The 13,894-nt window shown below is 40.6% G+C and overlaps 1 protein-coding gene and 2 long non-coding RNA genes across 4 annotated transcripts; 1 reads left to right on the top strand and 2 right to left on the bottom strand.

The window, feature by feature from the left end:
• Window positions 1-5: 5 nt before the first annotated feature.
• On the top strand, window positions 6-898 carry LOC311281315. The gene is made up of 3 exons (XR_014625787.1): window positions 6-48; window positions 143-166; window positions 255-898. It is a non-coding gene; the product is annotated as an uncharacterized lncRNA (long non-coding RNA).
• A 4,650-nt stretch (window positions 899-5,548) lies between these two features.
• LOC311280583 lies at window positions 5,549-7,834 on the bottom strand. Its single transcript, XR_014625699.1, has 7 exons — window positions 7,244-7,834; window positions 6,635-6,754; window positions 6,456-6,559; window positions 6,183-6,341; window positions 5,953-6,038; window positions 5,726-5,817; window positions 5,549-5,650 (listed from the first exon to the last, which is right to left on the bottom strand). It is a non-coding gene; the product is annotated as an uncharacterized lncRNA (long non-coding RNA).
• A 1,863-nt stretch (window positions 7,835-9,697) lies between these two features.
• On the bottom strand, window positions 9,698-12,367 carry LOC311280575 (zona pellucida sperm-binding protein 3-like). 2 transcript variants are annotated; one of them, XM_084392821.1, is made up of 9 exons: window positions 11,865-12,367; window positions 11,698-11,783; window positions 11,049-11,167; window positions 10,871-10,974; window positions 10,582-10,759; window positions 10,314-10,431; window positions 10,148-10,230; window positions 9,959-10,050; window positions 9,698-9,881 (listed from the first exon to the last, which is right to left on the bottom strand). In XM_084392821.1, exons 1-9 carry the CDS (start codon window positions 12,241-12,243, stop codon window positions 9,811-9,813), a joined length of 1,230 nt encoding a protein of 409 aa, XP_084248947.1. In that variant the 5' UTR covers window positions 12,244-12,367; the 3' UTR covers window positions 9,698-9,810. The 2 variants fall into 2 exon arrangements, with proteins under 2 accessions (XP_084248947.1, XP_084248946.1); XM_084392820.1 differs by having other exon boundaries at window positions 9,700-9,881; window positions 11,698-12,366.
• Between the last annotated feature and the right edge of the window lie 1,527 nt (window positions 12,368-13,894).

The following is a 13,894-nucleotide window of genomic DNA, read 5'->3' as shown; positions in this document are numbered from 1 at the left end:
CATACTGTATATTAACAGGATTGCGCAGATGCGGATTCTCACTGTGCGGTATGCAGACAATAACTTCAAACACTTCTACACAAACAGTTAAATAATTTTACCATTTTATGCTAATCATATTGTCATATTTCCTGTCTCATAGGGCTCAGTAGATGAAGGTGGAAAGGTAAAAAAACAAAAAAAAAAACAATTTCATGGTGAAAACATATGATGCACTTTTAATAACTTTTTTGTTTTACTGCTATGTCTTGTAGGGGAAGCCTGGAAAGGGCCAAGACAAAGGGAAAGATAAAGGTCAGGCACCAGGTCAAGGAAAAGGTCATGATCACAGTCATGGTGACCATGGGAAAAAAGGTGAACAAAAAGGAAAAAAGTGAGACTAAATCTTCAAAGCCTGAAACTACACAATGGTCCATGCAACAAACTGGGTTTCAGTTCAACCTTGCATTCAAAGAATTAAATTAAAACACCCTTGAACAAATTGTCTTTGTTTTTAATCAATGAGTGTTTTTAATGGACTGTGGAAATCATATCTGTTTGTAATAAAAATATCAGTATCAGAACTAAACTCAAAGATTGACATTCATTGTGAAACTGTGCTGTGCAAGAAACAAAATCCCTGAGATGTTGTATAAGTGACGCACAAACATATTTTTTATGGTCGTCGGCTGGGATTCCAAACATCAGCTTAAATTCCAGAAAATATTAAGGTTCAATGCAAGATCTTGTGAGTTACGTACTTGATTTGAGGATGACTGTATAACTAACCTGCTGCTACGGCACAACAACTGGATGGAACCAATAACATCAGTGCAGGTTCTGCAAGTTTGGATCCCTAAACATGAAACCAAACTCTAAATGTGATTCAAGCCATTTTCCAAATAAAAATGGATAAACCAACAAATAAGTTCTCCAAAAGTGGGAAATGCTGTGGCGATGTTGACGCTTAGAGGTTTAATACTTGGAGAGCGCTTCATTTAGCATTCCAGTTCAGTATGCATGTGCCAGCAGGTCCCCACCACTGGTCCAGAAACTCAAAAAGGGCGTATTGGGAAAAAGGTTCAAATCAACACTCAATTACATTTGGGGCCGGTAATGGCACAAAAGGTCACTCACTACCCTCCTTTTAGTAGGAAGAGAACCTAAAACTCCAATAACAAAACAGTGCAAGACCACTTTTTCAGCAGCAATGTTTCCAGAAGTATTAAGCCAACCAGCTATTCAATGAATCTCAAACTTTTATTCAAAGCAAAACATAAATAAATAAGTATATTAAAATTGGACAAAACACAAAAGGCTGGACTTAATAGCTTTGATGGAAACAACTACAATCCCACAAAGCAATGCAAATGAAAAAAAGTTGAGAAGTCACCAAATATGCATACACTTTGAGAGAAGAGGATCAGTCATGTGCATCATGGGGACATGGCATTCCCTGCAGACCTCTCAGTACAATCATGGGTAATGCAGTTTTTCCACCAGTTATTCTGTTAAACATGAATAAAACTAAACTGTGGCAACTTAAGTTCTTCCATTACTTTAACTCAAACAAGTTAAACAATTTCAACTTAAGTTACGAAATTCAACTTAATTTAAATCAGTTTAAAGGGGTCATGAAATGAGAAATCCAATTTTGGCTTTTGTTTTGACATATAATAGGTTATCATTTTATAAGAATATCCTAAGAGTTTCAGAACTGAAAACATCCTTGTTAGTCCAAAATCAGCTTTTATTGTTATTGTTCGCGTGCTGGAGCTGTCAATCAAACAGCGTTTATCACCGACTGAGTTCTGGCCAAAACTCCCGTAATAATCAACAAATCTCTTATTAACATTGTGTTTGCACTGTTAGTTATGATGAAAGCATTCGTTAGTGTGCAGAAATCGAGTTGTAATTACGGGATCGCTACATACATGTCTGTGATCGGCTATGCTCATCACTGCAACCTTTCATGCCATGATCTTAATATAATGCCATAGATCTAATTGCATTGCTATAATTATCACTTTTCACCAGTAGTTAACATTGAGAGCAGTAATAGTAAAAACGTGCTAAAAGTTTGAGAGAGTTCCACGTGTAATACTAGCTATTTCATATGTAAAGCTGTTAGCCAATCCCAGCAGTGGGCGTTTACACTGAAGTCTCTCAGCAGACACGCCTCGTCAAACAGAGTGTTCAAATCAGAGGGCTAAAATCAGGCTAGGAAAATGCCTTTTATTTCTAAATTATGACAATCATGATAGTAAAAATCATACTACCCAACACACCTTAGCAACCACCTAGCAACACCCTAGAAACCACCCAGGATCCCTTAGCAACCACCTAGCAACACCATACCAACCATCCAGAACACCCTAGCAACCGCATATCAACACCATAGCAACCACCCAGATTACCTCAGCAACCACCCAAAACATCTTAGCAACTACCTAGCAACCACCCATGATACCCTAGCAACCACTTAGCAACACCATACTAACCACCCGGAATACCCTAGCAACCCACCAGAACACCTTAGCAACCCACTAGAAACACCCTAGAAACCACCCAGGATACCTTAGCAACCACCTAGCAACACCATTCTAACCACCCAGAACACCCTAGCAACCGCATAGCAACACCATAGCAACCACCCAGAATACCTTAGCAACCACCCAAAACATCTTAGCAACTACCTAGCAACCCACCAGAACACCTTAGCAACCCACTAGAAACACCCTAGCAACCGATTGGCGAGTTTTGCCACTGCAAGCACCACTCACATTTTCAAAATGTACATTCTAGTTAAACTTAATACCTTTTATTTACACTCTAAAAAATATTGGTTTATTTTTTCTAACCAAATCCTGGGTTGAGCCTTTTGGGTAATTTTTTTTCAGTATTTGGGTAGTTTTTGTGTTACCCAGCTGCTGGGTCAAACGTAACAACCCAGTGTTTGGGTAGTTTTCTTGTGTTACCCAGATCTTGGGTCAGATATAACAACCCAGGGATTGAGTTATTTATTGCAGGATTTTTGCGACCTCTTCAGGAGAGAGCAGTGCAACTCACAACTCACAAATACAGGTTTGTGTACATTTTATTTTATCTATAAATTCATTATTGTGCTGTATATAGTTTAATTTTATGCAAAGCAACATTCAGGGGCGAGATGTGAGTCATCTACACTAGTGTCACGTGACTCGCGTCAGTCTTTTCACGTGATGGAAAAGCCTGATGCCTTGCATACAATTTTATGATTTTATCCAAAAATATACAGAATATAAATACGTATGACGTTAAAATATATTTCAGCTACGAGTGAAACGCAAGGCAGCGGTCTGAAGTTAGAAGTTCCCCCGCTGAACATGAGACAAATGCCAGCACGAGATCCAGCACCATTAGGGTGGAAACAGGACAACAGAGACTGGTCGATTACACTTGAATTACTTATGTTTCATTTTTACTTATATTTGTTAAACAAGCTTAAATGTTGGCAATATGTATTACAAATTATATCAAATATACTGTCAAATATGATTGAAAGGAATTATCATGGAGGCCAGTGGTTGTATCAAGAATTTTTAAAGGGGTCATATAATGCCATTTTTGTACAAGCTAATATGATTCTTTAGGGTCTAAATTAAAAGTTTGTAATATACTTTAATTAAAAATTCTCATTAGTATTGTAAGAAAACACTCATTTTACCTGGTCAAAAACAGCTCTGTTTTCAGCACGCCGTTTAAGTGCATGTGTCTTTAAATGATAATGAGCTTTGCTCACCCCGCCCCTCTGTTCTGCCGTAATGTACCCTTAGTGTAAACCTTAGCCGCATTCATCGTGAAGCGTGCAAGCGATTTGCAAAGATTAATATAAAGATTAATATAAAGGTTAATAAAACGTTACACTCACTTCTTCTGGAGGTGCAGCAGGAACACGAATAGTTGGTACCGATCCTTTTTTCAGGAGCAGCTTCTTAGCAAAACCAGCTTTATACTGACCCTCGTTTGTAAAGCAGCTGGTGTGAAATGATTTGCGCAAACATGAAAGCATTCTGATCTAAATGACCTCATCCTCAATACACAGAAAACTGAGGAGATTGTCTTTGGCACCTCTCATGAGTGCCACATTACACCAATAATCATTCACAATCAAACCATAAAACAAAAATCATCGTTCAAATATCTCGGAGTGTACGTGGATAGTGACCTTTCCTGGACTTATCATGTAGACTATATCTGCAGCAAAGTACAGCAGAGAATTTATTTTTTAAGGAGACTTAGGTCATTTGGAGCGAGCAGCGAAATCCTGTCTCTTTTCTTTGTGTCATCAATTCAAAGCATTCTGTAGTATGGAGGCGCAGTGTGGTTTGGGGGTCTCTCAGCTCATCTGAAGGCCAGGATTCTACGGCTCCTGGGAATCTGTTCCAAATTGGTGGGACAGTCAGTCGAGAATGCATTCATTGAAAGCCATGTACTGCACACTGTCAGACTGGCTGACAAAATCTCCCAGGACTCTTCCCATGTGTTGCAGCAGGAGTATCAACTCCTGCCCTCTGGGAGGGGCAATAGGGTCCCAGAATGCAGAAAGAACAAATATAAACACTCATTTGTTCCTCTGTCAATATCTCTGCTGAATCAATACTTGAGAGTAAAGTTATAATTCCCACCAACTTTAACTTTCATCTATATTTTTATGGCTATTGAAGACCACTTTTGTAGGGCAGGGCCCCCCATCATATTAAGTATCTATTTATGTTGTTAATGATGCTTCTATGTTTTTAGCTTTTTATAGGTTGTTGTGTTGTAATTGTTGGAGCTTGTATTGCAAGACAAATTTCCGTGTACACGGACAATAAAGTGCTATCAAATCAAAATTGACGTTGATCGTTGAGAATATTCCCTTCGAAAACAAAACTCAGCCACTGCGTCTTCAGTGGTTCAGATTTAGGATATATATATATATATATAGCAACCCAAATTGTGCGGTTTTTAACCAAGTTTTTTAATGTGTATAGGGACCTTTCAAGGCACTCCAGGACGCTGTATTTTACCACCTTGCTTTATAATGTACGAAAAAAATTGAATCATTAAAAAGCTATTCTAAACGGATACATTATCTGAACTTTGAAAATGGAAAATTTAATCCAGCTTGCAAATATGACAGTGAAGAATTCCATGTAGGCGCTGCACAACTAAAAGCCGTACCACCAAAACAACTCAACTTGAAGTTTGGAACAGACAAGTCTGCATTAGATGATCAAGGAACACAGTATATAAATGAAGAGCTGCGAGATAATGAGGTGCCAAATTATGGAGCTCTTTTAAGTAAGGAGTAAAATTGTAAGCTACACAGTAACAAACCAGCTTGGTTTTACAAGTTTGACTTAAGTTCAGTTTCTGCCTCAAGTTGTAACATAGATTTATTCCCATGGAGAAAAATGGTTTAAACCTCTAGAACCCAACTGCTGCACTCTATATGGGAGCTGTAGAGGTAGTGACAATCCGTTTCCCTACACTAACCATATGAACCACCAAGTCAAAAGCAGTTAAACCAGACAAGACAAAGTGACAAGTCAGAAACAAGGATTGATTCCTCAATTTTATTAACAACTAGTCTGTTGCCCTTGAACCATTAAGGGACCAAGTGAGGCCTTGCCTTCCCACTGAATGCCTAGAGGGAAAGAAAAAATTTTTTAGAGCACTTGAAACCTCAAAAGCAACCTTCGAAAGAGTAAAAGCTACCAACCTCCATAGGGAGAAGCAGCAAATTCACCATAAGGACCACATGTTGAGTCACAGCATCCACAAACTTGGTTGTTTCCATCAGCGGCAAACCACCTGGACCAAAACAAAGACATGGAAGTTTCAACATGAGAAAGGTCAACATCTGCAAGGGATGACAGACAAGTCACAAAACCAAAGCAGATGGGGGAGAAGTCAGTCAAATTAACTCATGACATTCGTAGTACATACAGAAGGAATGTTGCCCTCCTGGAACTGGATCTTGTCAACCTGGGACCGAGGTAGTAGTAGCTGTAGTTTTGCCATCCACAAAGCACCTGATGACAAAACAATCACAAAACGCAACTCATGAATGTCAACTGTAGAGCATCAAGCAATTAGACCTTACCCATGACTCTGTTTAAGTTGCTTTTTGTAACCACTTTGTCACAGTCCTACCACATCAAGGGCCATGACCTTACCCATAATTCTCAATGAAGGAATATCTTGGAAGGGAGTTCACATCAGGTACTTGAGTGGCCACACAGCGGTCCACAAACACACGCAGAGGCACATGATTGTACTGCTTCACAGATGCCTCTGTTAATAACACCACCCAGGAAATAGGAGTATGAAGGCCTCTGATAGGATCAATCATCGACACACACAAAAAAAAAAAAAAAAAAACATTTTAGGCACAGCCACAGTAGCAATGGTAAAGGTTTATTTTATTGAAAGAAAACACCTGTACCAACCCATCATGATCTTTAGGGAGAAAAGCAAGACTTCTTCACCAGCCTCTGTTGAGGCATAAGGAACCCATGTTGGCCTCAAGGCGTCACTGCTTACACTTTGGAGCCTGCGGTTCATGAAAACACCTATTAAATGGTCTCCCAGTTGCATGAGAAAAATGCAGAAGTCACAGATCACTTACCTTTGATAATGGCATTGAACACCAACAATTGCACCCATCGGCCTGGGTAACTGGAGTACCTGCAAGCGCCTCTAGGGTGTAGGTAAGAGAGAAGGTGTAGACAAGCTCATCCTCATTCATCTGGAAAAAGATTGTGGTTACCCAGAGGGTCATCCGAGACTTTGCATAAACCAAGACAATGCACTCATATAGCCATGATTTGGAAAAGATCAAATCCTGAAGAGCAAACCACCAATTAGTAAAACGCTTCACATCACCACAGCTGCCCTCAGAAGCTCCAGGGTTGCCAGAGATAATCAATGTTTGAGACATGCACTTAGGATTGAACATGCACATTGACTATTCCAGGGTAAAAACTAGCTTTAACACTAATAAGGCACAAGCTTTGTTCTGGTTTCTTAAGCTCCCTTCATACCATTTATGGGATAGTTTACTTCAGATGTTGGTTTAAATTGTCATTTAAAGGCAAGTAGCGTGAAAATTCAGGATTTACCCATTTAATTAGAACTTGGTCTTAGCTGCCCTGGCATTGTAAAACCAAGTGAACTGACTTTCCTTGAAAGGTTCTCTGCCACAACAAATAACCCATTAAGATTTATGAGTTCTTACCATCAGCACGCTGTTGCAGTTCTATAATTCATACTCAAAGAGGAGCACTCTTGACTCAGGATCCTGACCAACAGGACATCCACCTGGAGACACACCAGTTGGCTGGATCAAGACCACTGCTGAAAAAGTCCTGTTGGACTTCTACGAGAACCCGGCTCTCGCCACATTGAACCGCTACGCTGCTGGGAGTCACGGGTTGCCTCAACTGGAAGTCCACCGCCAACTCACTCTGCACCTCGGGAACAATGGGATACCTCCCATCCAAAGGCTTCACTGGACCCTGCAACAGCTGCTTCTCCTGAAGGTCAAAAGGCTCCTGTGCAAGGCTTTTGAAGTCAGGACCCAAAGGATTCTGAATCTGAGAAACCACTTGCAAAGGGTTCCAGAGTCCTAGAGGAGAAAGGCCAGGACTTCTGGAAGCTGGATCTGATTTTGGACCCATGCGTCTTAGACTATGACTATACCTCAAACTTCCCCAGACATCAGGCAGCTCAAATGCAACTAAGACAACTTTCAGGAACCTCATCCTAACAACCGTTGACACAAACACCCCAACACACACCAGAGCGTAGCTTTGCCATTATGTATGGCTTTGAATTAAGGTGGCTCCACCCCTTTTATCTTAATTGATTACCATTGATTCTCCTCTGGACCTGTAGAGTTTATGCATTTTGGGGACCCACCACTCTTCACATTTTGTATCCATGTGTCTCAATGTCCATACTATCCATCCTAAACAGTATGTGGGATTAAAATAAGTGTGTCCCAAAACATAGTATGTTGAAAAGAGTATGCCAGAAGTCCCCAGATGGTCTACCATTTCTGGTCGATTTTCAAAGTGTGGATCCGTGCTCACTATAACGGCTAATATTGCCCACAACCCATTGCACTTTGGAGGAAGATTCAGTTCAGAAATACAAACACGAGTTAAGTGTTCAGAAAACTACAAAACATGGCTGATGTGCGTGACCGATGGTCAAGTAGAGAGGTTTAGATAAAGGGGTTTGAGTGACTAATAATCAACCTTTAAGCTGCTTAAAATATTTATGTAAGGTTGTCCGTGTTATATTTCATCTGCAACAACATGAACTTTTCTAAAAATCCATTTGGCAATTAACTTTTAAATGCAATGTGTGCATGAATATGAGGAAAGTCTCCGCATGAAAGACCCACGACTGCAGATCAACGTGCTTCTGAATTTCTCTGATACAGTAGGAAATTAAATGAAATTAAAAGTGGAGGATTTTATCTTTGACAAGCTGATTGACAAGTGTTTACGTGACAGGATGCATGTAACTAAGCAACACAGAGCAAAGGTTGAAGACGCTATTTTTTGATGTGACAGTATGTCCCAAAGCTTGTCTACTCTTCTGCTACACACTCAAAAGTATGTACTTTTACTTCACAAAAAGAGTACGTACTGTTAGGGCGTAGTATAAGTTAGTGAATTGAGGTGCAGCACATGTCTCTTATTTGACAAGGGGTGCATCCAAAATCGCATACTTCCCTACTATATAGTTGACAAAAAACAGTATGTGACAAAAGTAGTATGTTCAAATTCACAAAAGAGTAGGCAAAAAGCACCCAGATGAACTACTACTTCCGGTAAGATTCTGAAGTGTGCATACAATGGACACTTTACTGTCCCATGAGGCCTCAGGAGAGAATTTGTGAATGGCAGTGAAACAACTGATGCTGGAAGGTCACATGACAATGACATGGCAGATGTAGTACATCTGGATTTCATTCATACTACACACACTCATACTCCACAGAACATACTTTTGTGAAGTAAAAGTTATTACTTATTCAAAATAAGTACCTACTCAAGAGAGTATGTGATTTTAGACAGCCAATCAAGGGGCATTTACATGACACCATTCTCAACTAAAAACTTTATGCATTTTGGCCATTTACTTACAACAGTGTTTTGGGGGCCTAAAAATTATGCCATTATTTTTTCTGTGTAAATAAACACAAATTTGTGAAAACTGACATTATGCGCATGCGTATTACGTGTTCAATCTATAGGCGTGTAGTGTTTCTTTACAAAGTGTCATTGCCAAGAAATCTTTTCCATTTTTAGTACATTGTCATGTAAATACATCCTTAGTTCAGTTAATGGAGCTCTCGCCTAATGAGCTGATGATCTAAACACCTCCCATGTTATTGTCACAAGACCTACCAGCACCAGCTGCATCACTTCACTGGTATTCATAAGTCCTCTCCTGTGGCCTCATGGGACAGTGAAATGTTGAAGTGAAACAGCTGTTAAACTAGTCATGTAAACTGATGGCTTCAAAAAAAAAAAATAGCATATACTATACCAATGAACCTTGGAATTTACAGTAGCTGTATTTAAAATGCTCAATTTAAAATGAACTATGGAGAAAGTTAACTTCTGGAACCATATGGATGTATACCACATGGGACTAGAAAAGGTACAGTAGGACTAATCACTTTCACCATATCAGCAGAATGAGGTACTTTTACCAATTTAAAATCGGTTAAACCAGTCATGAAACAAAATGACAAGTCAGATACAAGCAAGGATTGGTTTGTCAGTTTTATTGAGGACCTCTCTTTTGCCCTTGAACAATTACAGGACCAAGTGACGCCTTGCCTTCCCGCTGAATGCCTACCCCAAAAAAAATAAAAATAATAGTTTGAGCACTTAAAACCAAAAGCAACCTTAGAAAGGCAAACACTACAAACCTCCATAGGGAGAAGCAGCAAATTCACTATCAGGACCACATGTTGAGTCACAGCAACCACAAACTTTGTCATTACCATCAGCAGCAATCCACCTGCAAAAAGACAAAAGGCATGGAACCTCCAACATGAGCAAAGTCAGCTTAAAAAAAAAAAAAAAAAAAAAAAAAAAAAAAACACCCCACAACATACCCATTGGCAAAGGAACAGGATTTGCGCTGAGCATCACTGGGTGCAGAAGCAATAGTTGCCTTCAGAATACATGTTATGTAGATCTGCAAGGGATGACAGACAAGTCACAAAACCAAAGCAGACCAGAAGAGTAACCAAATTAACACAGGATATTCGGAATACATACAGAAGGACTGTTGCCCTCATGGAACATAAACGCCTCCAGCTGGAACTGGATCTTGTCAACCTGAGACCGAGGCATGAAGCGGGAGCTGGAAGCTGTGGTTTTGGCATCCACAAAGCACCTTACGACAAAAAAAAAAAACCAAAAAAAAAAAAAACCAAAGAGCAACTCATGAATGTCAACTGTAGAGCATCAAGCAACTAGACCTTACCCATGACTGTGACAAAAAGCAACTTAAACAGTCCTACCGCATCAAGGACCATGACCTTACCCATGATTCTCAATGAAGGAATATCTTGGAAGGGAGTTCACATCAGGTACTTGAGTGGCCACACAGCGGTCCACAAACACACGCAGAGGCACATGATTGTACTGATACACAGATGCCTCGATGTTAATAACGTCACCCAGGAAATAGGAATATGAAGGCCTCTGATAGGACCAATCATCTACACAAAAACAAAAAGTCAGCCACAATCGCAAGGTTGAAGGTTTATTTTATATATTATTAAAAAAAAAAAAAAAAAAAAAAAAAAAAAAAAAAAAAAAAAAGTACCAACCCATCATGATCTTCAGGGAGAAAAGCAAGACTCCTTCACCAGCCTCTGTTGAAGCATAAGGGACCCATGCTGGCCTCAAGGCATCACTGCTTACATTCTGAAGCCTACAGTTTAAGAAAAGTACACATTAAATGGTCTCCCAGTTGCACAAGAAGCAGTGAAGAGTCAGAGAACTTACCTTTGATAATGGCATTGAATGCCAACAGTTGCACTATCGGACCGGGTAATCGGAGAACCTGCAAGTACCTCAGGGGTGTAGGTAAGAGAGAAGGTGTAGACAAGCTCATCCTCATTCATCTGTAAAGAGATTGTGGTTACCAAGAGGGTCATCCCAAAGACTTCACATACCAAGACAGTGCCCTAATATTGCTATGAATGGGAGAAAGTGCTCTATGCAATATGGTGGAATAATTCCTAAAGAGAAAAAAAACAAAAAAAAACAGGTAAATTCTCCACATACCACAGCTGCCGTAAGAAGCTCCGGTGTTGCCATAGATAATGTTTTGGAGACACACACTTAAGATTAAACATGCGCACTGGCTGTTCCAGGGTAAAAACTAGCTTTAACACTATAGGCGCACAAGATTTATTGTTCTTGTTTCTTAAGCACCATTCATACCATTTAATGGATAGTTTACATCAGATGTTGGCTTGAAGGGTTATTTAAAAGGCAAGTAGTTGGAAATTTCTGGATTTCTCCAATTCAAATAGATGGTACCTGGTCTTAGCTGCCCTGGCATTGCAATTACGGCAACTAAATGACTTTCCTTGAGAGAATTTGGTTATCCTCTGCCACAAATAACCCATTAAGATTTATGAGTTCTTACCATCAGCACGCTGTTGCAGTCCTGTAGTTCATACTCAAAGATAAGCACTCTAGACTCAGGATCCTGACCAACAACAGGACATCCACCTAGAGACAGAGCACTTGGCTGGATCAATTGTCCATTGCTGAAAAAGTCCTGCAGGACCTCTACGAGAACCCGGCTCTCACCGCATTGAACCGCTACGCTGCTGGGAGTCACGGGTTGCCTCAACTGGAAGTCCACCGCCAACTCGCGCTGCACCTCGGGAACAATGGGATACCTCCAATCCAAAGGCTTCACTGGACCCTGCAAAAGCTGCTTCTCCTGAATGCCAAAAGGCTCCTGTGCAAGGCTTTTGAAGTCGGGACCCAAAGGACTCTGAAACTGAGAAGCCACTTGCAAAGGGTTCCAGAGCCCTAGAGGAGAAAGGCCAGGACTTCTGGAAGCTGGATCTGACTTTGGCCTCATGCTTCTTGGACTTTGACTGTACCTAAATCTTCCCCAGACATCAGGCAGATCAAATGCAACTACCAAAATCAACACTAACACACCTTTCAGGAACCCCATACTAAAAAAAAAAAAAAACTTTGACTCAAACACCACAACACACACCAATGCTTGGCTTTGCCATTTTGTACAGCTTTGAGTTTAGGTGGCTCCACCCCTTTTACCTTAATTGATTATCCTTGATTCTCCTCTGGACCTGTAGAGTTAATGCATCTTGGGGACCCATCGCTCTTCACATTTTGTCTTGCTGCGTCTCAATTCGCCTACTTATACTATGCCCTAAAAGTATGTACTCTTTTTGTGAAGAAAAAGTACATACTTTTTTGGGTGTATAACCGAAAAGTAGATAAGCTTTGGAACATACTCTCACATCATAAAATAGCGGTTTTAACGATCGCTCTCAATCGCTTAGTTACACGTATCCTGTCACGTAAACTGACCTGTAATACATCTTGTCAAAGATAAAATCCTCCACATTTAATTTAGTTTCCTACTGTATCAGAGAGAAATGCAGAAACACGTTGATCTGCCAGTCGCGGGTCTTTCATACAGAGACTCTCCTCATATTAATGCACAATGATGCATTTAAAAGTTAAAGGGATACTTCACCTCTGGAAAGATGAATGTGTATTTAAAATGGGTCATTTATGTAGTAGAAATGTGAAATTATTTTTTAATTTGGAGCCTTCTAGACTGAGAAAAGCCAGTCATGTGGATGAAAGACAACAACTCCCAGAATGCACTTGTTTCGCTGCTCTACGAGGCCACTCCCAAGCCAGGCCTACCGGTAAGAGCGCGCAGTTAAACAACAAGACTAGGCTACTAGTGAGTCTCCGTGACAAGTCTGCCCGGGATTTCGAGATCACCCAAAATGTCCAAGATTCGGCTTTTGCGTTCTACAGCCGGCATTCATTATGTTTACTGTGGCGAGCAGGACGAGACTGAGGGCCGTGAGAGAACGGCGCGAGGCCAGTGGCGTGATTACTGATGAGCGACGGAGGAACGGGAATTTTTTTAGCAATGTTAAAAAGCACATCAACCGATCACTTGTTTAGCGTTCATGTAAACTTTACATTCAGATTCACCAATCGGAATGAATTCAGTTAGACTGAAACAAAAGGTGTGCATGTAAACAATGAATGGCGACTGCAGAAAGCAAAAGCTAAATCCCGGACATTTTGGACGATCTCGACGGCCGGACATGTCCGGGAAAAAGAGGATGGAAACCCCTTTCTCCACAGAACAAGAGCCTGCTAGCTTAGCTTCCAAAGAAAGACAGCTGACACTATAGGTTTGTTCGACTTGAACCGGCGCTGCACAGACCAATCGGTGAATGACATCAAGGTACCGCGAGAGCGATTAGACTAGAGAGCTGACGTGTCCCTATGCTTTTCAATCACTCTCGCGTACTTTGATGTCATAAACCGATTGGTCTGTGCAGCGCCGGTTCAAGTCGAACAAGCCTTTTGTGTACATTCTGTGAGTAAGATCCCACCCTCTATGGGCGGGTTGGAAACATGCAGAACAGCCCCTACTACTGGCTGTAGTCTTTAGCCTCTGGCCAAAAAATACATAAATCTCTCGTCTCAGGGGGACATGAGGGAGGAAAGCACGGTAATTCGAAAACACTACGGGTTTTCTACTGATACAAAGCTTAATGCTAAATCCTGAAGTATCCCTTTAATGGCCTAACAGATCTTTATAAAAGTTC

Source organism: Rutilus rutilus, assembly GCF_951802725.1.
Source record: "Rutilus rutilus genome assembly, chromosome: 21".
Lineage (NCBI taxonomy): Eukaryota > Metazoa > Chordata > Actinopteri > Cypriniformes > Leuciscidae > Rutilus > Rutilus rutilus.
Note: the sequence above shows the minus strand (reverse complement) of the source record. Positions and strands in the feature narration are given on the sequence as shown.